The 20,844-nt window shown below is 36.6% G+C and overlaps 1 protein-coding gene and 1 long non-coding RNA gene across 4 annotated transcripts; one reads left to right on the plus strand and one right to left on the minus strand.

Annotated features, from left to right (window-relative positions):
* Nucleotides 1-7,676: 7,676 nt before the first annotated feature.
* Nucleotides 7,677-19,015, minus strand: alkal1 (ALK and LTK ligand 1). Of its 3 annotated transcripts, none has more exons than XM_084389329.1 (6): nucleotides 18,400-19,015; nucleotides 17,737-18,012; nucleotides 14,692-14,745; nucleotides 13,498-13,581; nucleotides 9,176-9,248; nucleotides 7,677-7,954 (listed from the first exon to the last, which is right to left on the minus strand). In XM_084389329.1, exons 2-5 carry the CDS (start codon nucleotides 17,999-18,001, stop codon nucleotides 9,184-9,186), a joined length of 468 nt encoding a protein of 155 aa, XP_084245455.1. In that variant the 5' UTR covers nucleotides 18,002-18,012; nucleotides 18,400-19,015; the 3' UTR covers nucleotides 7,677-7,954; nucleotides 9,176-9,183. The 3 variants fall into 3 exon arrangements, with proteins under 3 accessions (XP_084245455.1, XP_084245456.1, XP_084245454.1); XM_084389330.1 differs by having other exon boundaries at nucleotides 13,498-13,578; nucleotides 18,367-19,015; XM_084389328.1 differs by having other exon boundaries at nucleotides 18,367-19,015.
* LOC311278470 lies at nucleotides 18,651-20,308 on the plus strand. Its single transcript, XR_014625440.1, has 3 exons — nucleotides 18,651-18,916; nucleotides 19,177-19,302; nucleotides 19,490-20,308. It is a non-coding gene; the product is annotated as an uncharacterized lncRNA (long non-coding RNA).
* The last annotated feature ends 536 nt before the right edge of the window (nucleotides 20,309-20,844 follow it).

Raw genomic sequence — 20,844 nt, forward strand, 5'->3', positions numbered from 1 at the left:
TGCTATAATCCACGTTACAAGATGTTTGCTTGATCATTAATCATATTTGAAGTCAATACAAAAACAATCAATGTCTTCGTGGTTCCCTAATGCAACACAGAGTTTTAATTGAAATCCTCTAAAAACATATTGAAGCAGTTGATAACCCACATGGAGTTATTGCATAAACTGAAGGCCAAAATAATTCATCCTTTTTCCTGTAAAGACTTCAGATGGCACACACTGAAAGCTGAGCACAAAACTATCACCTTTTCCACCAAAATGTCTTCTGATTAGTGCTACTTTTGGCTGAACCTCTTAGCATGTTATTTAGCCACTGCCAGTGCCAAAGCCCTGAAGAGAACTGTTAGTCAGAGTATCTCTGATCTTTGCTCTGCCTGAGACCACAATTGTGGAACTGACCTGAACCCCAGCGCTCACTCTGCGTCTCATAATCGGGTGTGGGATTGAGGTTAAAGAATATGGCTGAACTATAAACTGATTTTGTGAGTTTTGATCCCTGGAATTTGAGATAGGCCAATGCTTAGCAAAGTAGAGCTCTTGGACTGATAACACAAATGTACACATGAAGATATTACATTGATTTTCCACCAATCAAGCGTATATTGCAACACAAGCATCTCAGATCTTATAAACGAACATGCGTTTGAAAGGAAGTAGCCTATTTCCTGGCAAAAGTTTATCATACTTTTAAAACATCTGACTGTGATCACTTGCTCATTTACTTTGATCTGTCTTTTCCATCCTCACAGCTAAATTGCATCACTCCATGCCAAAATATTGCTGTGGAACATATGATTACTTTCCATCTCACAGCTGAAAGTGAACTGAAATAAGTGTTAATATCATATTCCAATGTTTCTGTTACAAATGAAATTCATAAACAGCCATGTTTGAAGGACCAATTTAGTGTCCTTCACTAACTGACAACCAAACTTAAATCAACCACACTGAGTTCAGAGTGTATTTGTGTGTATTACAGTACTCAAACTATCCAATTTCAATCACAAAAAATGCTTGTATGGAAAGTAACAGTAATTTTTCTGAAAATAATTGTAATCAAGCATTCTTTTGAAAGTGATTTGTATGACAATACTATTTTATATTAACTTTTTTTGTGAATTAATGACAGATAAAGCTCTCTTTTTTTACTTTTGTGCTCAACTGAAACATAGGCCTACTAACATCTCAGACAACGGTCCTGATGTTATCATACACGAGTCTCCCATCCGAAGCTCCCAATCATTTTATAGGGCCATCTGGTGTTTTATTTTTAGGGCCCTGATAATGGAACAATTTCCACCCACACACGGTGATGTCATAAATACAGAAAGTATCGGTCATTAACCCAGCATGGGGATATATTTCTCAATAGACATCATTTAGATGCGGAAAAGAATCTAGTTAGCCGTTGTGCTGCTCTGACGTTGCTTCCTGTCAGTGACGGACTCACTTTTACGGATTCTGTTTTCATCAATTGTTTCATCAAATTGTTATTTAAATGTAGTGTTTTAGAAGGCATATATATTTTGTATTAAGAGTGTGCTCCCAAACTTGCCTCCTCAGTCGCCATAAAGTCTTCATGGATGAAGAATAGGCTACTGACATCACCTGTCTCATTTCATTCATGCCTGATATATCACAAGCCAACAGGCGCGCAAAATGAGTGGAGGTGGTGAAAGATTCCCGTGTGACGTGCCAGGAAGGAGGACAAGAAAATCTGGAAACCTGATAAATAACGCATGTCCTGAGGAGAAAAGCATTTTTTCTATAGTCACGTGGATGCAGTTTGGGGCCAATAAAACCTGAGGCTCGTATTGAACATCAAAAAGAGTTTAAATGCTAATACCACAGAATGGCAACCTGAGTTGAGTAAGTCTTGAATTAATTAAGAGACAAACTGTCTGTATGATCTTCCACTTCACGTGTCAAAGTGTTTGTCTGGGTGGTATTGGTTTGCATGTCAGTTAATTCATATTCATGTTTTGTATATTTTCTTAAATTGGTGTTAGTCATAAACTGGCAAAGACAAAGCTTACCCCTGCCCCCTCAGTTGATGTATGAACCATAAATCGTTAGACCCCACAAAATAGATCAAGGGTCTTTCAGAAGGAGATGTGTGGGTTTAAAGAGAATATGGAATATAGCTATAAATAACAGGACAGGGCCCCTCAGGATCATCTAATGGGATTAAAATGTTTACTTTGCAGAGTGTTGCCTCAGAGGCAAAATTATGGTTTACGTCATGTTTCATTTTAGTACAAGCATCCTTTCCTCATATCCTTTTCCTGAAGAATCTTTTTTTTTTTTTGCCAGACTAGTTTCTCTTATCATTATTGAGAATGCAATATAGCTGTTAGACCACAACAGTTCAGGGTTTTCTTTTATCTGAGATGTTTTTTTTTTTCATAACCCATGCTAGTATTTTTAGGATGTATTCAAAAGTTTAGGATGGGTACTATTTTTTTTTTTATGTTTTTGAAATAAGTCTCTTTTGCTCACCAAGGCTGCATTTATTCGATCAAAAATACAGTAAACCTTCTAATATGTCATATGATTTGCTCAAGATTTTTTTATTATTATTATCAATGTTGAAATTTGTTGTGCTAACGGTAAAAAAAAACGTGATAAATTTTTTTTTCAGGATTCTTGATGAATAGAAAGTTCAATAGAACAGCATTTATTTTATATAGAGTAGTATCTTGAGGCCACGAGTTACTATCTTGAGGCCACGAGATATACTATCTTGAGGCCACGAGTTAGTATCTTGAGGCCACGAGTTAGTATCTTGAGGCCACGAGATACTATCTTGAGGCCACGAGATACTATCTTGAGACCACCAGTTAGTATCTTGAGGCCACGAGATAGGCTACTATCTTGAGGCCACGAGTTACTATCTTGAGGCCACAAGATAGTTATAATAATTTTTTTTTTGCCAAAGTGGGACTAGGGGGGCTCCGTAATACGTCACTTTTGATCAATTAAAATAAAAGTGCATAAAAGTATGAATTTGTTTACAAAAAAAAATATTGATTGCATTCATCAAACTCAACCAACCTTGTTATTGTAACAAATATTCAATTTCGGGAAATATATATTAACTACAAAGTAACATTTGATCTCAAGCTAGCCCCAGCTAAATTTTTATTGTATAAATTCAGCTTGATGTAATGGTGCGTTCAAGTCCTCCAGGGAAGTTCGTACGTACGAGGTGGGAGGTCGTGTTTACGACGTGAGGTTCGTTCAAGTCAGTTTCGTCGGAGCAAGATGGCGGTGTACCTTCTTTTCATGGATTACACGAAAAAACAGCAAGGTTTGTTACCTCCTGCTTATAGAAAATGAAGAACAAACAATGCGCATCAGGTGTGTTTTTCTTTTTGTTTTTAATTAACTTATGAAGCCAATGTAAACTGTATCATTATAGGCTATACTTATTATAATAATAGAATTGTTATATTACAATGATATCATATTTTGTGCAGAAAGCTTACTTTGTTATAAATGAAAAAGCCTTACAATGTCACTGCTAAATATCTGTATGATATATATTTTACTATCACTTTTCTCTCAATTAAAATTTACCGTCAACTACAGACGTTGCATCCATTGATTCCGCCATGTTTCTCACTGACACGCCCCCAACTCGTACTGATCGGGGCTTAAAGAAAATCCCGAGCTCCCTACTGGTATTTACGACATTGTGGTGGTGTTCAAGTGCGTTCAACTCGTAATTACGATCCATACGAGATGACTTGAACGCACCATAAATATTATACCTTATTTAGCCTTTACTTAAATTACCCTTTTCTGCGCTGTGGTCGTTGTTTTCTATCTTCTGTTTTGTATTTCCACAGCATACAGGTAAGATTTTACGGATTTATAAATGTATAGCTCGTTTTAAAAACGAAAATTTCGGAAAACGGAAATTCAAACACAGTAGCAGCTACACCGGTAGGCCTACTAAAAAAGGCTGGAGGCTTGTTTTTCTGGCGGTTGGATGTAACAGAAAGTAACGTTAGTAGCCCAGCAAACACAGAACGTTGGCACAACGTACCCAGCCTTCTAAAAACGTTTGAACAACATGGCCAAAAGGTTGCTATAACTACGTTATGTGGTGAAGGTTGTTACAGCGTTGTCACAATGTTGACATTAAACCAACGGTTGTGATGGTGTCTTGACAACCACTGGACTATGTTCTCGTCACTCACTGCCCTGAAGCGCGAAAATCAGCCTTTTAAATTTCAACCGAAGCTAAATTATAACACAACCTTCAAACACAACCTACAACTTAATTGCTATTTTAGTCTCATTCGTTTATTTGCTACTGGTTTATCGCCCGGCTTTCGACTATGCTCCCCTGTCTGCCATGTACAGAACCAGGTTTTGTTCATTAAATGTTCTGATCTTCTTTTAATGTTTTATTTATTATACTTAAAATAAATTCGTTTATTTCGTTGTTCACAAATGAATGACTTTTGGAAGTGCAATTTGATTACCATATAATAAAGTTGAATTAACGTGATCGTATGTCATTTTTACTCTTCAAAGTGTAGGCCTACACTTGCAGATGTTGATTATAATTAGGCTAATTTACTGATAGCCCCATTAAATAATAAGGATAAACAATATTTAAAAACTATATAATTATCTAAGATCTGACTAATTAAAAATTAACCTCAAAACATAACATGCTAAATGGGGGATAAGGGATATCTATATTAACTAGCATAAAAACAATAAATTGTCAGAACGTCGTAGCAGTTGCTGAATGTCGCGCAACAACGTTGCTACAGCCCTGTTACACTGTTGCGAGCACGTAGACAGCGACGTTGCCATAGCAGAAATGCAACGTGCCACAGACGTTGCCACAACGTAAAGGTGTTCGCTGGGAGCCTAATAAAGCTAACATAATAGTTTGACTTCCTGAACTTGACAAGCAACATTTTCTGAAGGTTAATTTTCCACTTATCATTTGTTGAAAAAGATAAAAGTAGCCTCTTTCATTTTAAAAGTCTACTATTTTTTAGTCGGCACATTGTTGATTTGTGGAAACGGCTTTGTAGGCCTACACATACTGAACATGCATAGGCTGCCTTTTGCATGTAAATGCACTTGTGCAGAACTGCCATATTTTGAATATAATAAATAAAACTATTTTAGACAGCGTGTGAATCACACAATTAATGCATGTGTGATTTAGAAGTATAGATTTACTTAACACAAAAACGAATCTTTGTAGGTCTGGGTCTTGCTTTTAATAGACACATCCACATCATCTCTCTGGTGAGTCACTGAGGATGCGGTCATGAGAATCATGACCAGGGAAACTATTGGACAAAGTCTCTCCAATTCATCACTTCATGAATGGAGCCGGGGCTCTTCGGTTCAATGATGAAGAACTCTGAATAAGGGAATGACCTGCCTTTGTTAGACTTATCTCCGGGCACTGGGCAGCTTGCCGGTAACCGGAGGATTGTGTGTTTGGGTTTAATTGTGTTAGCGCCCTCCCACATATCCTCCCCGGTGCGTCTTCTGTCTAGTCCCTTAATCTCTGCTGTTTGTCTCTGTGATAAGTGATATCCCGTTTCGATCACGGTAGATTGTTTATGCCCACCTGATGAGAAGAAGGCTCTGCAGTGGCCCGATGGATCCCACCTTATTTATAGCGCTGGAATCTGATTAGACTGTTTGTGAAAGCCCAAGATACCTGTCATATTGACTCCATAATCATCTCATTCTGAAGTGATGTATTGATGCTTTCAGACAGAGTCTTAATTAAGATGCAAGCCGTCAATGAGAGAGGGGTGCAGATATATTTTCAGTGAATTGTTTGTTGCCAGACATTGAGTTAGCCTAAATGTCTGAGGATTTATGTTCCCTTGGACCAGTAAAGCCAACAGCTAGCCTATTTCATAGAAGGCTCTAAAAACCACTTGAACCATGTCACACGAGGATAACAGTGATGAATGGTGAAGGAAAATTATTTCTTGATATTACTTTCCCAGAGTTTCACTGTAGAGCACTGGAGCGAGAATCACCTCTTCTTTACAGAAAGCCAATAGCGTCAGGCAATTTTTGGTTTATCGAGAACATTTAAAAGGGGTCGTATCATGAAGAATCAAACAATTATTGATCTTTTGATTGCAATTTAAAAACATTCATAACTTCCTCTGTTGTGAAAAAAGACAATTTATTAACACTAAGCTGAACAAAACCTTTTTCTGCTGTTACTCATTGAACAAGTGAAACTGAAAAAAAATCTCTTTTTACCCATTTATGTAATTTTAAGGATCAGAGAAAGAGCGGAAAATTGTGGAAAATATATATTTAAATGGACCTCGGGGAACAGAAATAACGGTAAAAAAAATGCATGATATGACCCAGTTTTAAACAGACTAGAGACATGTGTATCAAAGAAAAATATGTCTTGTAAGCAAGATTCTGTGAGGCATTTACAATACTAATTATTTTGATACGTTTTCAGAGACATTCTGGCGTGAGAACTTGTAGCACTGTGAGTTCTGGCACAGCTTTCAAGCGGACGCTTCAGTGTGTTTATGTCACGCTCTAAACAACACATTTCATGTTTGTGTTAATAACCATTCAGATCAGATGAGGTAAATATTTGATTACGATGGAGATAGAGATAAAGCCACAGTTTTAGTTGATCTCAAAATAATCTAATTTGCATTGTTTTAGCAAAACCCACATAAGGGGAAGTCACAGTGTTTGTCATCCCTAATACAAGAACAGGATCTCCAAGAGAGAAGAGTCTTTATGTGCTCATTTAAAGCAAAGTCCACTCTGGTTTGTGTGTTTTTTTTTAGATGTAATCTTGTTACTCCAGTGCTAAACACACACACACACACACACACACTTCAGAGATGTTGTATCTGCATAGCTGCTGAAAACAAACAGATAAATTACTTTAATCCAAGGCAAAATCAAGACTTGCAGCTTGATTGTTTTGCTAAACCATTTCAGAACTATTCTCCTAAAAAGGGGGAGTGCAATGAAAATGCATGACAGCATATGAGTGAAACAATTGAGTGAAACAAGACAATACTTGCATCACTGTTGGGATAAATGAATGATGAATAATATTGTGACAGATTTATGTTGCCCCGAAACAGAATAAATGGATTGTCAGCTATTATGAAATCTGCTCAATTGCGGGAAATGTCATAATTCAAATCAATCATTCACCAATAGCAGCTAAAAGAGACCAAAACATTTTTCATCAGCCATGGGAATGCTTTAGAGCAATATATCATCAGATCAAACATTTTTATAATAAACATTCTAATTCATAAAAAGGAAAAAAAAACAATGGTAGTGCTTGAATGTTTTAATTCGTTCAAAGCATCAGTGCAATTTTACCATTGTTATCAAACAAACAATGTGTTTTCATAATTTGAAATAATTCATCATTTGAATTTCTATAAGTGCCAATGGTAGATATCATGAAAATGACAGCATGGTAAGGAACTTTCATATAGGCCTACACAAATATATATTTTTTAAGTGTATAAGGGATGAAATATTTTTAGATTTGCATTAGAAACAATACATTTGGGACAAATATATTTAAGAGTAATAATGGCTTAATGAGATACATATTCTCTCTTGTAATTAGGACAGAATATTTACAGGTCATTTAAATAAATAATTGGCTGCAATGATAAATAATACTTTCTTTAAAACTCATAATATAAAAAGCAAAGCTATAAAAAAAACTACATTTTTTTTAAAGCATTTAACAAACATAAATTATGGTAAAAAGCAAAAAATATTGTATTATTATTATTATTATTAAAGAACAATTATACTGTGGAAATGGAAATGACAGAAAATAAAAACAATGACAGTTAATTGCAATGATTTGAAGGCACTTCCTTGGAAAAAATAATTTACTCCAACATCTCTGGAGTTTCTTCTTTTATATCCTCAGGACCTGCGGCACATAAAGAATTATGTGTCAAATATTTACTCACATTAAAGTTTACTTTTCATTTAAATCAGTACTTTTAAAATACAGTTACAGTTAGAAAGGTGTATGAAGAAGACGGCATACGAAATTAAGTTCCAGCAACTCAACCTGTCATACACAGAAACAATGAACTTCAGACTTGAATGCATTACTCTCCACTTGAATGGAAATCACTTATTCACATCATACAAGACAATTTAACCGTATCTAATTGATTCAAAGGAAAACCAGTCTGAGCAAGAGTAATCATAACCTAATAAAACACCGTAATTCACCAGCCACATCATTTGACATTCAGACTGGTAATGGATTCTTTCACCTTTCACTAACAGGTTCTTTAAAAGTCTCATTCCACAGCTGTCATGATGTCGCAGGACAGACTGATTCTAGCGTCACAGTTTGGTCTTGGACTATTTTGAGAATGTTTCTAAGAATTAAATGAATAATGTTTGATTCTTTTACACATGAGCTCTGACTGACTGTCAAGATAGTGATTTCATCATTTTATTATACAATCTAATATACAATTATTAAATTGTACAATCTACCAGGAAAAAATGCATTAAGCAACTGCAACACAAGACAGAAAACATCTGCTAGATCCAAGCTTTTTAGCAATACAGACATGAAGACATATACAAATCAGTTTAAGTCGTTATACATTTAATTGCCGGAAGATAGCCTCTTGAGAGTCTTTGTCACATCACTTTGTGTATAATTTTTTCAAAGTGGTTGTTTCAACTATAGGAAACGTGTGTTACAAAGCAAATTTGCAAGTGGAAGATGTCTGGAGGTTGTTTTCTGTCTGTGTGAACTGTGCATTAACTGCCTAAAATGCACCAGATGGCCATGATTAAACTGACATTACATCTTGCTCAATATTTCTTCTAAGGTTTCAGTTAAAGAAGCATGCAAAACATTCCCAACAGTAACTGGGAGCAGACTTGACTATCATATTACAAATGTTGCAGTTGTCTTGTTTCAGAAAATAAATACATAATATTCATAATGTTATTATTATATTACTTTTACATCAATGTTTTTAATATGCACGATCATGTCAAAATGGATTAAATAAAGACATTTAACAGATTTTAGTACTTGGAACAAAATGCATTCCACAAAAAAACCTTACCTTGCTTACAAATAGCTAGTTAAAAACAGCAAAAAAACCTTTGTACTTACATGCGTTTCTATGATTGTGTGCAAAGGGGACTCATAGCTAGCCTTGTTAGCAATCGTGCACATCTTTTATAATCTGTTGGGGACAAGAAAAAGAAAACAAGGAATTTTTACTTTCAGGACGTTAAACAGGCATATGTTAGCATTGAACTTATGCACAAAATTGGGAGTATCGCATAAAACATTTGCCAATAAAGCAGCGTTTCCATCGCGGTTTCAAGAGAACAAAATCGTCACTTCCTGGGAAATTGATGCAAAATATTTGTAATAAAAATGATAGTTGCTGCAATCGAGGAAGCCACTATGGCTCTTTTTTCCTACTGAATCAGAATCAGAATGAGCTTCATTGCTAACACACACAAGGAATTTGTCTCGATGACAGAATCTTCTATGTACGTACAGATATGTTATACAAATGCAAGGGAATGTGAATAAGAGGTATGGTATTCTAAATAAATGTAAGTATGAATAGTGTTGTGTATTGCACATGTTTATTGCATTTAACTGTCCATGAGGTAGATGGCCCAAGGAAAGAAACTTTTCTTGTGCCTGGCTGTTCTGGTGCTCAGGGCTCTACAGCACCGACCAGACGGCAACAGTTCAAAGAAGACGTGGCCTGGATGTGAGGGGTCCAGAGTGATTTTGCCAGCCCTTTTACTCGCTCTGGATGAGTACAGTTCTTGAAGAATGGCGAGGGGTATACAGATGATCCTCCCAGTAGTCTTCTGAGGTCTGATTTGGTAGCCGAGCCGATACCAGACAGTTACAGAAGTGAAGAGGACAGACTATAGCCGCTTTCCGACCAAGTAGTTCTAGGAACTTAGTTCTAGGAACTGTCCACTTCTAAACAGTTCTAAGAACTACTCTCCCCTAAACTCGGTTTTGCTGTTTGCGTTCGCACTGGCCAAGTGGCCATAGGAACTGGTAGGAGGGGTAAGGGAGTGACGCAAGCACGGTGACTTTTATTTTGGCGGCGCTGAGAACGCCAGAGCAAACAATGCTCGCATTTTCTGTGTTTATTAGTTAGCAATCTGTCTAACAGTACTGTTTAATATGTTATTAGATAGAACTGTAATAGAAAGTAGACAGTATATGAAAAAAAGGTTATTAGCCTATGTGGTTGATGTCCAGTGTTGCTAGCTGGGCAGATAAACATAATCATGTTTGGCTTGGTCCCCTCAAAGTTGCGTTAGATTTTCTCTTCAGCATAAAGGTTTAGAGACCCATCTATCACTGTTTTCCATGTTTGTATAGTTAGTTTATGGAGTAAATATATAGGCTATAATCTGTGTGTTTACATTCTAGCTGTTTTAAAAATGGCGGGTGCTGGTGTTCCGCGTGCGTTCGGTCAATCAGCGTACACTAACGTCACGGATAGTTCCTATAGTGCTGGTTTAGACCCTACTCTGAAGTAGGACCCAAATTAGTTCCTACAAATGGAGTTCCTAGAACTAAAATCGTTCCTAGTTCCTGCGGTGCGAACACGCCGACATCCGGGTACTTTAGCCAATAGTTCTAGGAACTGTGAAAAGGTTCCTCCGGTCGGAAAGCGGCTATATGACTGCAGAGTAGAACAGTCAGAAAGCTGGTGATCCACTGAAAGATGTAGCTAGGAACAGAACGCTGGGTTAGTTTGATCTGGAGGACTGTTGGATTGACGGTGTTGAAAGCCGAGCTGAAGGATCTTCACATAAGTCCCTAGTCTGTCGAGATGTTGCGGGACATGCAGTGCCATGTTGACTGCATCATCCACAGACAGACCTGTTTGTCCAAAAAGCAAACTGCAGGGGGTCCAGCTAGGGTCCAGTGATGTCCTTCAGGTGGGCCAGCACCAGTCTTTTAAATGACTTCATGCTGACTCGGCATACATCCTCTTCATAGATCGTAAGTGCAGGAGGGAGGGAGAGTAGGGTTGCTGGAGGTGTTGATGAATGCATGGAGAGAAGGTCAGAACAGGTGTGGGGTGTAAGACCGGGTTTTTCAAACTTGCAGTAAAACTCATTTAGGTCATCAGCGAGTTGGTGATTCCACACAGTGCTTGGGGATGGTGTCTTGTATTTGGTGATGTCTTTCAATCCTGATGCAGGTTTGTATTATTACTTTTTAGAGTATCTCCTTTGTCAGAAGTACATCATAAATGACTTTGGTCTCAGAGCGTGAAGATGAAATGCAATAAACACTGTCATGTTATCTTGCGTTCGGATGCCTGGTGTTTGGGAACGCAATCATGTGAGGCACTTCTGGGAGGTCATTATACCAATGACATTATTCTGATGACAGACTTTGGCTCAGGCATTTCAGAATGATCAAGCCAACATTTGAGATGCTATGCAATGTTATTGCTCCACTGATTAGTCCAGTTATCCAATCACATCCACCGTTGAGGCGAAGTCACAGGAGTTATTTTTGTTGCGCATCGAGGGATTTATTCTGTAAATGTGTTAATGTGTACGTGTCTTCTTACCGAATAAAAAAATTATCCACCTCATTTGAGCGCTTATGTTTTTTATGCACATTTTCAGAATTTTTGCACATCTTGGAGTTTCCATCCGGCATTTTTTTTTAATGCGATATCCCAAAATGCATATAAAAATAGGTGGATGGAACTATAGCTAGTGACACTCTGGCTTGTGCTGTGACATGAAGCAAACGTCACCACTTCAAACGCACTGATGAAATTCAGTATTAAGTGGGGCTCTCATACCATCACGGGATGATGTATACAGTATATGAACATGGCTAAGGGTTAGATGGATCCCTGTAAATAGCTTCATCTCTGCCCCAGTAATGTACTTGATGGCCTAAAATGACTGTGTGGGTTCAAGCACCACATGCTTCCACCCTTAATGGTGTTTGTGAAGTCTGAACATCCCATTGCTGTCCTGTTCCAAGCACTGTTGCCGTCATTTTCTCTCAAGGTACTGCCACGTTTCCCTCCCTCTCCTTTAAAAGTGAGATTTCAAAACAGAAACTCAAACACTTATAAGTATCTTAAAAGGATATAGCATTGGAATGGCTTTAGATTTACTGTTCCCGTACATGAAAACGTAATGATGTTTTATTATATGTGAACTTGTGGATCCTGTAGCAAGTTTACTACAGTATAGGAAGCATTTAAGTCATAAAAATGGTTTTTGAAGACAGAATCTCTGATTTCGCTGTGAATTATTATGCTTTTTGCCATTCCCAGTGTTCCTCATGGCTGCCAAGTGCTAAAATACAGCTGGTCAATAATGCATGAACAAAGCTCACTATAACAAATAGCATTGTTAGACATGCACTTTCTTTACTACTACTTGCAATAATTCATAGATCCTTTTTTAGAAAAGAAATATCCACAATATCTAAGGCTGAATTTCACAACCCTTCTTTCTCTATGGAAAACAACAGAGGAGGGTCATGGAGCAAGTTCACAAAACATCTCTGGCCACTAACACACGTGTTTTTACTTAAGAAAAAAATAAGACCCAATGTCTAGGGGAAATAAGGCAACTATTGTGACCCAGAATATAAATCTGATCATCACTTTGGGCAACTAGTTTGTCTCTTTTTTGTGAAATAAAATTTTTTGTACAGTTAAAGAATAAGAGAACTGATTAGTTTTGACATTTCTGCTCTCTATACAGAGTAACACGATGGATGGACCATTAGATAAGCGTTATTTATTGGAAAAATCGAAATCTCCTGAACGCCACAAAGTCCATGAGGACTAAGGGTGGAGGAGCATTTTCGTTGCGGTGTAACGCCCTGTCAAAACATTTTGTTTTACTTAAGAGAAGTTGAAACGTAGGCAGCATTTCTATAGTCTCTATAAAACACAAGCACATACATATACAATGAAAAGAATTTGCTGTAGAAAATATTCAAACTGCAAGTAACAATTAATTAAATGTGACATTTTTAAATAGAAAAACTGAAAAACTTACTCCAATTATCTTTCTTTTATTTACTACTTTTTAAAATAGTTTTTTTACATTGTATACAGCATAATACAACATAATCAATTAAGATCATGACAGCATAATCTAATTTGAGTCTGCAGGGAAACATGTCATGTTTTTAACCCAAAATGAAGATTCTGTTATCATTTACTCATGCTTGTATCATTCCAAACCTGTATGCATTTCTTTCTTCTGCAGAACACAAAAGATATTTAAAGAATGTTGGGGTCCAAATTTACTACAGACAAAGAAATACTTTTTTTGTGTTCCATAGCAGTAAATTATCATCCAGATTTGAAATGATGACATGAGCGTAAATGAGTAAATGATGAAATTTGTCATTTTTGGGGGGAATTATTTTTTTAATCTTAAAGATATACATACATGTCGGTCTGGAACAATCCCTTGTGTTGTGATAAATTCTATGGAAATGTGTCCTGCATTCAGATGGAAACTTGACTGGTCCTGCTTGGAAAAAAAAGATTTCAGTCATCATAGGTTTTATGGATTAGATATTCTGGTGAATGAAATCATTTGGCTTTTAATTTCTACTACTACTTAATGTCTACTCAGGCATTATGCCTAATCTCACAAGCTCGTAACAAAGAGAATGGTAAAGTAAAGGTGCTGTAACTGAGTCACTTTTTCACTTGTACAGAACCCAGAAGGGGAATTAGTGCATGCTAACGCTTGACATGCATGCCATCACAAGGGCAGAGACTTAATGATCCTGATTCTGGCAAAGCCGTTACAAAGTTTCATTGTACAAGCTTCCGGATAACAGATTTTAACACTAATTATTGTAGATGAACAAAGATTCTGCAATGAATAATCTTAAATGTGCTTTTCCTGAAAAATATTTTGGCTGGAGTACAAAATGTATTTCACAACCCAGAGGCTGTAGAAACAATTTACCTCAGTTAACCTACTGCTGCAGGCGTAACTTATTTGACTGGCTTTATGTTTTACGAGGAAAACTGCATTTCTAATGAGACATTTAAAAACAGGCCTATAATGAGAATAAAGAAAGAGGTACTGAATACTGCACAGAATATACTATATACTGCCAACTACTTTTTAAATAGCAAGTGAACAGAAGCATTACTTCACAATTATCATTTTAAACAGTAGTATGCTACATTGTTGTCACATGACATCACCCAGCTACATTTTTCACATGTTGCATGCAAGTCAATGAATCATATCTAGTTATTATCTTGGACATTTTCATAATACAATTTTGTTAAAATAGCCTAAACTTTTGCCAGTCCAATCGAATGATGAGTCAAGAAAGAGATTGGTTTGGTTTTATTCTTGACATCGGAATGGGAAGGTCAGGTTTAGTGCACTGCATTGTGGGATACAATATTTCACAAAGTAAACATGTGGCAAAGGTAGCAGGTCATATGACAAGGAAAATCCACGTATCCATATACTATATACACAGTAAGAGTATTATGCAAGTATGCTATTCTGAACAGAGCTGGATCACACATCTCGACCTCATCAACAGGACTGCATGAAATATTTTGTACTAAAAAAGATGAAAGATATTGAAATGGGTTGGGCTTTTTTTACCTGTAAAATGTTCTATAAATTTGTCTTTCATGCTTATGTCTCTTGGGACAATATCTGAAACAAACAGACAGACAAAAAGACAGTGTTAATATTTTTGTGTTAATGTTTCACCCCTGCCTATTCAGTAAGGCTCATATACCCTTTCATCGACACCAAACCAGAAAATGTTCTTTAAACTCATAAAATGCTAGATATTATTTAGCAATTTGACCATTTTGAACTGAACTGAATTAAGCAATTGATACTGTGGGTTAAAAAACGGACCCGCCAAGTAGCTTCATCTCAAACTGAAGCAGTTTGAGAAACACAGAAGCTGTTATTGTAGCGTGATTTGGTTTGATTGGAGACATTTTATGGATGAAAATAAGAAAGAACAGTAGTGTGAGTCAAATTTGCCATTGTATATGGAGAAATATTCCACAACAATTTGTCTCATCCAAATCAAACTTTACATATTTTGTTTTTTACAACTTTTCTTTAAAATAAATCATGGAATTAGTTGTTTCATTAATTTAATCTGGGCCTACAAATATATTTTAATTTTACAGTCGTAATTTTAAAGTACGTTTTATAAGTTTAACAAAACAAAATGTAAATTTTCCATGTTCCTACTTAAGTATCCATTTGGGTAAGTGTTAAATGAGTTAAACAACACAAAGTCTCTGCCAACTATACGTTCGCTATTCATCACGTCTCAATTGGAAAATGAAGACTTTTTTTGCTGATATATAAAACCTTGAGATTTCCATTTTGAGTTAATTGTGGATATTAAAAAAGACACATTACAAAGTTAATATAAGCATTTATTGTACATTCAGGCAGAAGATTTCTGATATAATTGTACATGGAAAAAACACTGCTGTTATATTAACGGATGTGATTCAGTGTATTTAGTCTGGGAATGATTATGTCATCAGCTCAGTCACTGAATACACTCTCTAGCACGTGGCTTGAAGTCATTGTACAAGACTGTTACCTTAGCTATCAATAAAGAGATATCCCGCTGACTTCTATTATTAGTAAATTTAATAAAGACATTCTTAATGAACCATTTGTCTTATCAATGACCTCCCCAAAACGTTTGCAAAACTGAAAACATGACTTCGGTCCACAATGGTAATTTACAGACAGTCTTGTAAATGCTATTAATATAATCTGTCAGATCTCAAACTCCTAAAAGCTTGTAGTGTACAAATGTGCAACAAACTTTTGGAAAACTTCCCCTCTTAAGATGATGATATAACTGATTACAGTCACATACGTCATGTGTTTGTCTGCGGTCACTACATGCTTGATATAATAAAGATGGACAGCCCCATTCAAAATATACAATAAATCCCAGACTGATAATCCAGCACTCAGTAAATCAGCTTGAGGCTTGGGGTCCTTGCTAATTATGTACAATCTGTGGCCCGCCCGACCCTGGGATACTTGTCCCCACATGTAGTCTATATCACTTCCAGTCTATTGGAGTAAGGAGATTATTGCATGCAAAGTTGTAATGCCTATCAATGTCAGGTCCACAAATCCATGCAGCAGCTAATTTTAACCTGTCTCAGAACATAGGATAACCAAGACTGCGTTATGAATGAGTTCCTCTTTCATTCAAAATACAGCGATTTTCTACATTTATGATGCCTACAGATTCTTCTATTGTGGGTCATGCTTTTCCCATTTTTAATAAGACAATCATCATGATGATGATGCATTATCAAACACCTATTAATATAATTACGGGTCCATACGCATGTTGTCGCACCTGAGTCTTACATAAGATGACTAACTGCCTATGCTAATGGGCTGTTCTATTCAGAAGGCTACAGTGCAGTACAGTGTGTTGACTGTTTGGATTATACAAAAGTCCCATGATATCAGCATCAACTCACATTTTAAAACTAGCCTGTTTTCACTGGATTCAAATCAGTCTCATTGAAAAACTTTAAAGGCAGTAAACTCAATCAAAGTTCATCCAGATCAGCAATAGCAGATGTTTATGGGTGTAATTCTTTCATTGGCACACCACTTTTGTGTAACAACACAGCCAATCATTTTATTTTATTTTTCTATGGCTAAGACGTTTAAATTGACAATTCTGAATCAGCCCAACCAGAAAACTGTCACTGTAAAAATGCAATGAAATTTGTTTTATAGTCAAACTAAGTAAGGGTTAAGTAAGGGAAGAAACTACGTAATAGCACAACACAGAAACAAATTAATCTGTATTTGAGTATAATGAACTATTCTCAAGGGTATCAGAAATGCTAAAATGCCTCTAAACACACCACAAAACCGGTCAGCTACTATAATATGTCATAACATGACATGGAACATTCAGTAGTTGCTGTAAATATAATGATCTACTAAATGATCATGATATTTACTAGTCCAGGCTTCACAGCACAAATGGTAACACTCTTTTGGCAATTGCAATGAGTACTTTGAGTATTATTATTCCAGAATGGACAGCTTCCATTACATAAAATGTAAAGGTTGGGTTCAATGAAAGATTTCAAAGGTATCAAATTATGTCAGATATATATATAACTAAAGTTACTATGCACGAGGCAAATTTTAGGCAGACAAAATAGTCTTACATGGCTGAAATGCAATCAGGTTTTTACCCACAAAATGCAGGTCATCAGCACAGTTTTCTAATGGCACACACGATTTCTCAAGCTTTTAAACTTGTCTTTGAATAGTCCTTAGATCTTCCCCGATGATTTGAGCATTATGTGATCTGTCTAATAAGACGATGAACATTCATGTTTCTACCCTCTGCAGATCAAAAGAGTGTCCCTTAATCCAATTTCAGATCATTTTTACTGGGTTTTTCACAATGACCCCAAATAATACAGGTTATATGTTGCTGTCACTGCAATGCAATCAAGACTATATAAGACAAGACAGTTACGAACAGCTGTCCATGCATTAAGCGATTAAAGCATTAAAAGTGCAGTTGATATGCAGGCAAAAACTCCCACTAACAGGAAGTAGTTAATGCCCAGGATTACATTTGTATCATCACCTGATCTCAAATCAGCTTACCTATTGGTCTGCTGTTGTCCGGCTTGGACAAATGTGCAGTCTTTTCACGTGAGGAAAACTTAACATCTTGAGAGACAGAGTAGAGGCCACTGGTGATGATGCGTCTGGACGCGGGTCCCTGATTGTCCCTGATCACTTGCAGGATGAGATTAAGAAGAGTTTTCCTTTCCGTCTCCTTTACCTCCTTGCTGTCCATGCACTGGCTGGAGGTGATGAGCAAAAGAATCATACTCAACAATATGTGCCATCTCTTCTCAGCCCGCATGGCTTTCCAGCCTGATAAACGAACAAAACAAGCGAACATTGTCATTATATCCTCCTACCAAAAGTTCTACGTGCGTAAAACACGGCAAAACAGTAGCTCAGTGGTGCTGCGTTTACGCAGTAGATTCGAGTCCGACCTATAAGTCACGACCTGTAACGCTCCTTACTGTAAATAAAGCCGAAATAATTCAATAAAACTCCCTAAGTTTTTAATAAAACGCCGACTAAATGTACATGAAATTACCCAAATGCAACTATTTTGCACTGTATAGCATGTTTAAACTTTGAAATCAGAGAAATAATTCAATTCACTTTACTATAATCATACAGTCTGTACTCACATAAGCAGAATAAATAGTAACTTACTTGATTAAATAGCCTATTGGTAGGTGCTTGTACCTCTAATGATGCTGACGCAAAGTTGTCAGAGAAAAATATATCCTCCAACAGTTTCTGTTGTCTCGTGTCTTTCTTGAGAACATGCGTCTTGTTTTTATACGTCAAGTGCGAAGCTTCTTGAATGTAATACAATCGATTTCGGGTGGGTGGCAAATGTAGACATCTTTCTCTTAGGTTTTTTTTTTTTTTTTTTTTTTTAACTCGTGGTCAGTTCCTTTGACATTCGCCCCTCCTTTCGTTTTAAATTCATCACAGAAGTTCAGATAACTATAAAAAGTGTCTCAAAACTCCTCTCTGAGGTTTATTAAAAGAATCATAGCTGGCAGAGAGCTGGACGCGTAAATGTCCTTGGAGATATCCATCGCGCCACGTCCCCCAGGGAAATGATGGGGAACCTCAAGTATCCATATATCCAAATATACTCGCTTTAAATGTAGCTGCAGCTCTGAAATTAACGCCTGGATGTTTTTGTTCATGGATGGCCGGATCTTGTGACTGCACTAAGCGCGCTATCCTGGTAAGCCCTGCTTGTTTCCACCTCCCAACTCTATAGAGTTTGCACTTGGCTATGTGCTGGTATTACACGCTTAACGCACACATTCCAGGGTTCTTAACTTTTGTATCTCTACAAGTAAACGCAGATCAGTCTAATTGGAATGATATTAAGCACTTACACAAAATATTTGATGAATTATCACATTGTCTCAACCTGTTCTCATGCATTATAAGCACTCGAACCTTGGTTATTTCTTTAAGCTTCTTAATATTTCTCTGTAGCCCCCCCCCCCCCCCCCCCCCCCGACCCCCTCTCCATGGGGGTCTGTGAAAGTCCTGCAGGGGTCATGTCCTGGAAATCTGGCCAGCCTTCAAGCTTGATACAGTGTGTGTTGGTAATGTGTGATGGTAATAACATTTGACAATTTTGGGGGAATGCAAAATATATAAATAATAAGAGATAGAATTTAAAATTTAAAATGTTGACTCATTAATGATTTATCCAGGGGATCCCTAAAAGTTGAAAACACTTTGATTAATTTAAAATTACAAAGTCAAAAGGCACAATTTCACACAGCTCTTGATGCTCTTACAGGGATGTCACTGAACCTGCTTCTCATATGGGAATTTGAAGGAAACGGCATTTTCCTCTCTTGACATCAAGATGGCTTCATGCTGACATTAGGAACATAAAAAATGATTTTCAGTTACTTGAATGTCACTTTTGCATGAGTAGCCTACATTTAAAGTAAACTTTTACCTTTACATATTAAAGTGGAACAAGTAATCAGTGCCATGATACCCTTTGATCTAATACCAAAAACATGATTATTGGAATGCGGTAGGCTACTTACCACCACCATTGGATCGTTACTTACACATACTTACACTGTGTGTTTGAAAGAAGGATTATCCACTGTTTTTATGCAGTGGGTTTAACGTCAAGTTCCCAGCCTGTCAGATAAAAAAAAAAAAAAAAGGCAATGAATAAGAACGAATACAGAGAGCATCACTGATAACATCAGATTACTGGCGGGAAATGTGAACCTCTCCAGCAGACGCGCACGAGAGATGGTTTCACCTCATGATGACACATTTGTGATTGGCTGAATGTTAGTTCACTAAAATTTAAGTAACTAATACCAGAGAACACGTGCAATGTGTTTAAAAAAAAAAAGGTGACAGAATCACCTTTATCTAAAAGTTGGGTCGGCTACGCCCCTGATAATATGTATTAATGCCTTATGTTATGCCTCATGAGTCATGAACGCTCCTCGTTTTTTACAAAATATTGTGCTTGGCGCCATCAAGCGGTGTGTTCTTAAACTACATGTAGGCCTTATACAAAAGCTTTAAGTAAATAGTTTTGCTTAAAGCATTTTATTTTTCGCAATAAAGATGATTCTTGATTCTCTGTGTATCTAAATTTTATATATATATATATATATATATATATATATATATATATATATTTTTTACAGTCAATGGTTATTAATGCCTTGTGAACTCTCCACGCCGGCTATAAAAAACATTGTGTTTGGCGCCATCAAGCGGTGTGTTCTTAAACTACATGTAGGCCTAACAGCCTATCGCCTTTCCTCACATGATAGGCACACAAAAGCTTGAAGTAAATAGTTTTGCTTAAAGCATTTTATTTTTCATAATAAAGACGATTCTTGAATTTAACTCTGTGTATCTAACGTATATTAAATACTGATTTAAACTGACGAATTTTCCAACCAGGGTTGCAGATGCCATTCGTAGGTGTTTCTTTTCTTTCTTTCTTTTTTTGTAAGGTGTTTCTTAAATCGCCTCGTTCGCATTTGGGGCTATGTAACTAAATTAGTTTGTACTAATTCTACTGTTATTTGTTGGTCCCACCACTTGTTCTTCCAATTGAAGTCAGAACTTATTTGACGTTTACCTTCTTACCTTCAATATAAGCCTTTC

The sequence above is a fragment of the Rutilus rutilus genome (assembly GCF_951802725.1).
Source record: "Rutilus rutilus genome assembly, chromosome: 19".
In the NCBI taxonomy this organism is placed as follows: Eukaryota; Metazoa; Chordata; class Actinopteri; order Cypriniformes; family Leuciscidae; genus Rutilus; species Rutilus rutilus.

Bases quoted from the DNA above. Each gene is read 5' to 3' on its own strand.
- alkal1 (XM_084389329.1), bottom strand. From the start codon at position 18,001: ATGCGGGCTGAGAAGAGATGGCACATATTGTTGAGTATGATTCTTTTG. The intron at 13,582-14,691 runs GTAAAAAAAGCC...TTTTTTTCCAAG, and splicing joins ATTTATAGAACATTTTACAG to CAGGACCAGTCAAGTTTCCA. The intron at 9,249-13,497 runs GTATGTATATCT...TGTCCCCAACAG, and splicing joins GGATTGTTCCAGACCGACAT to ATTATAAAAGATGTGCACGA.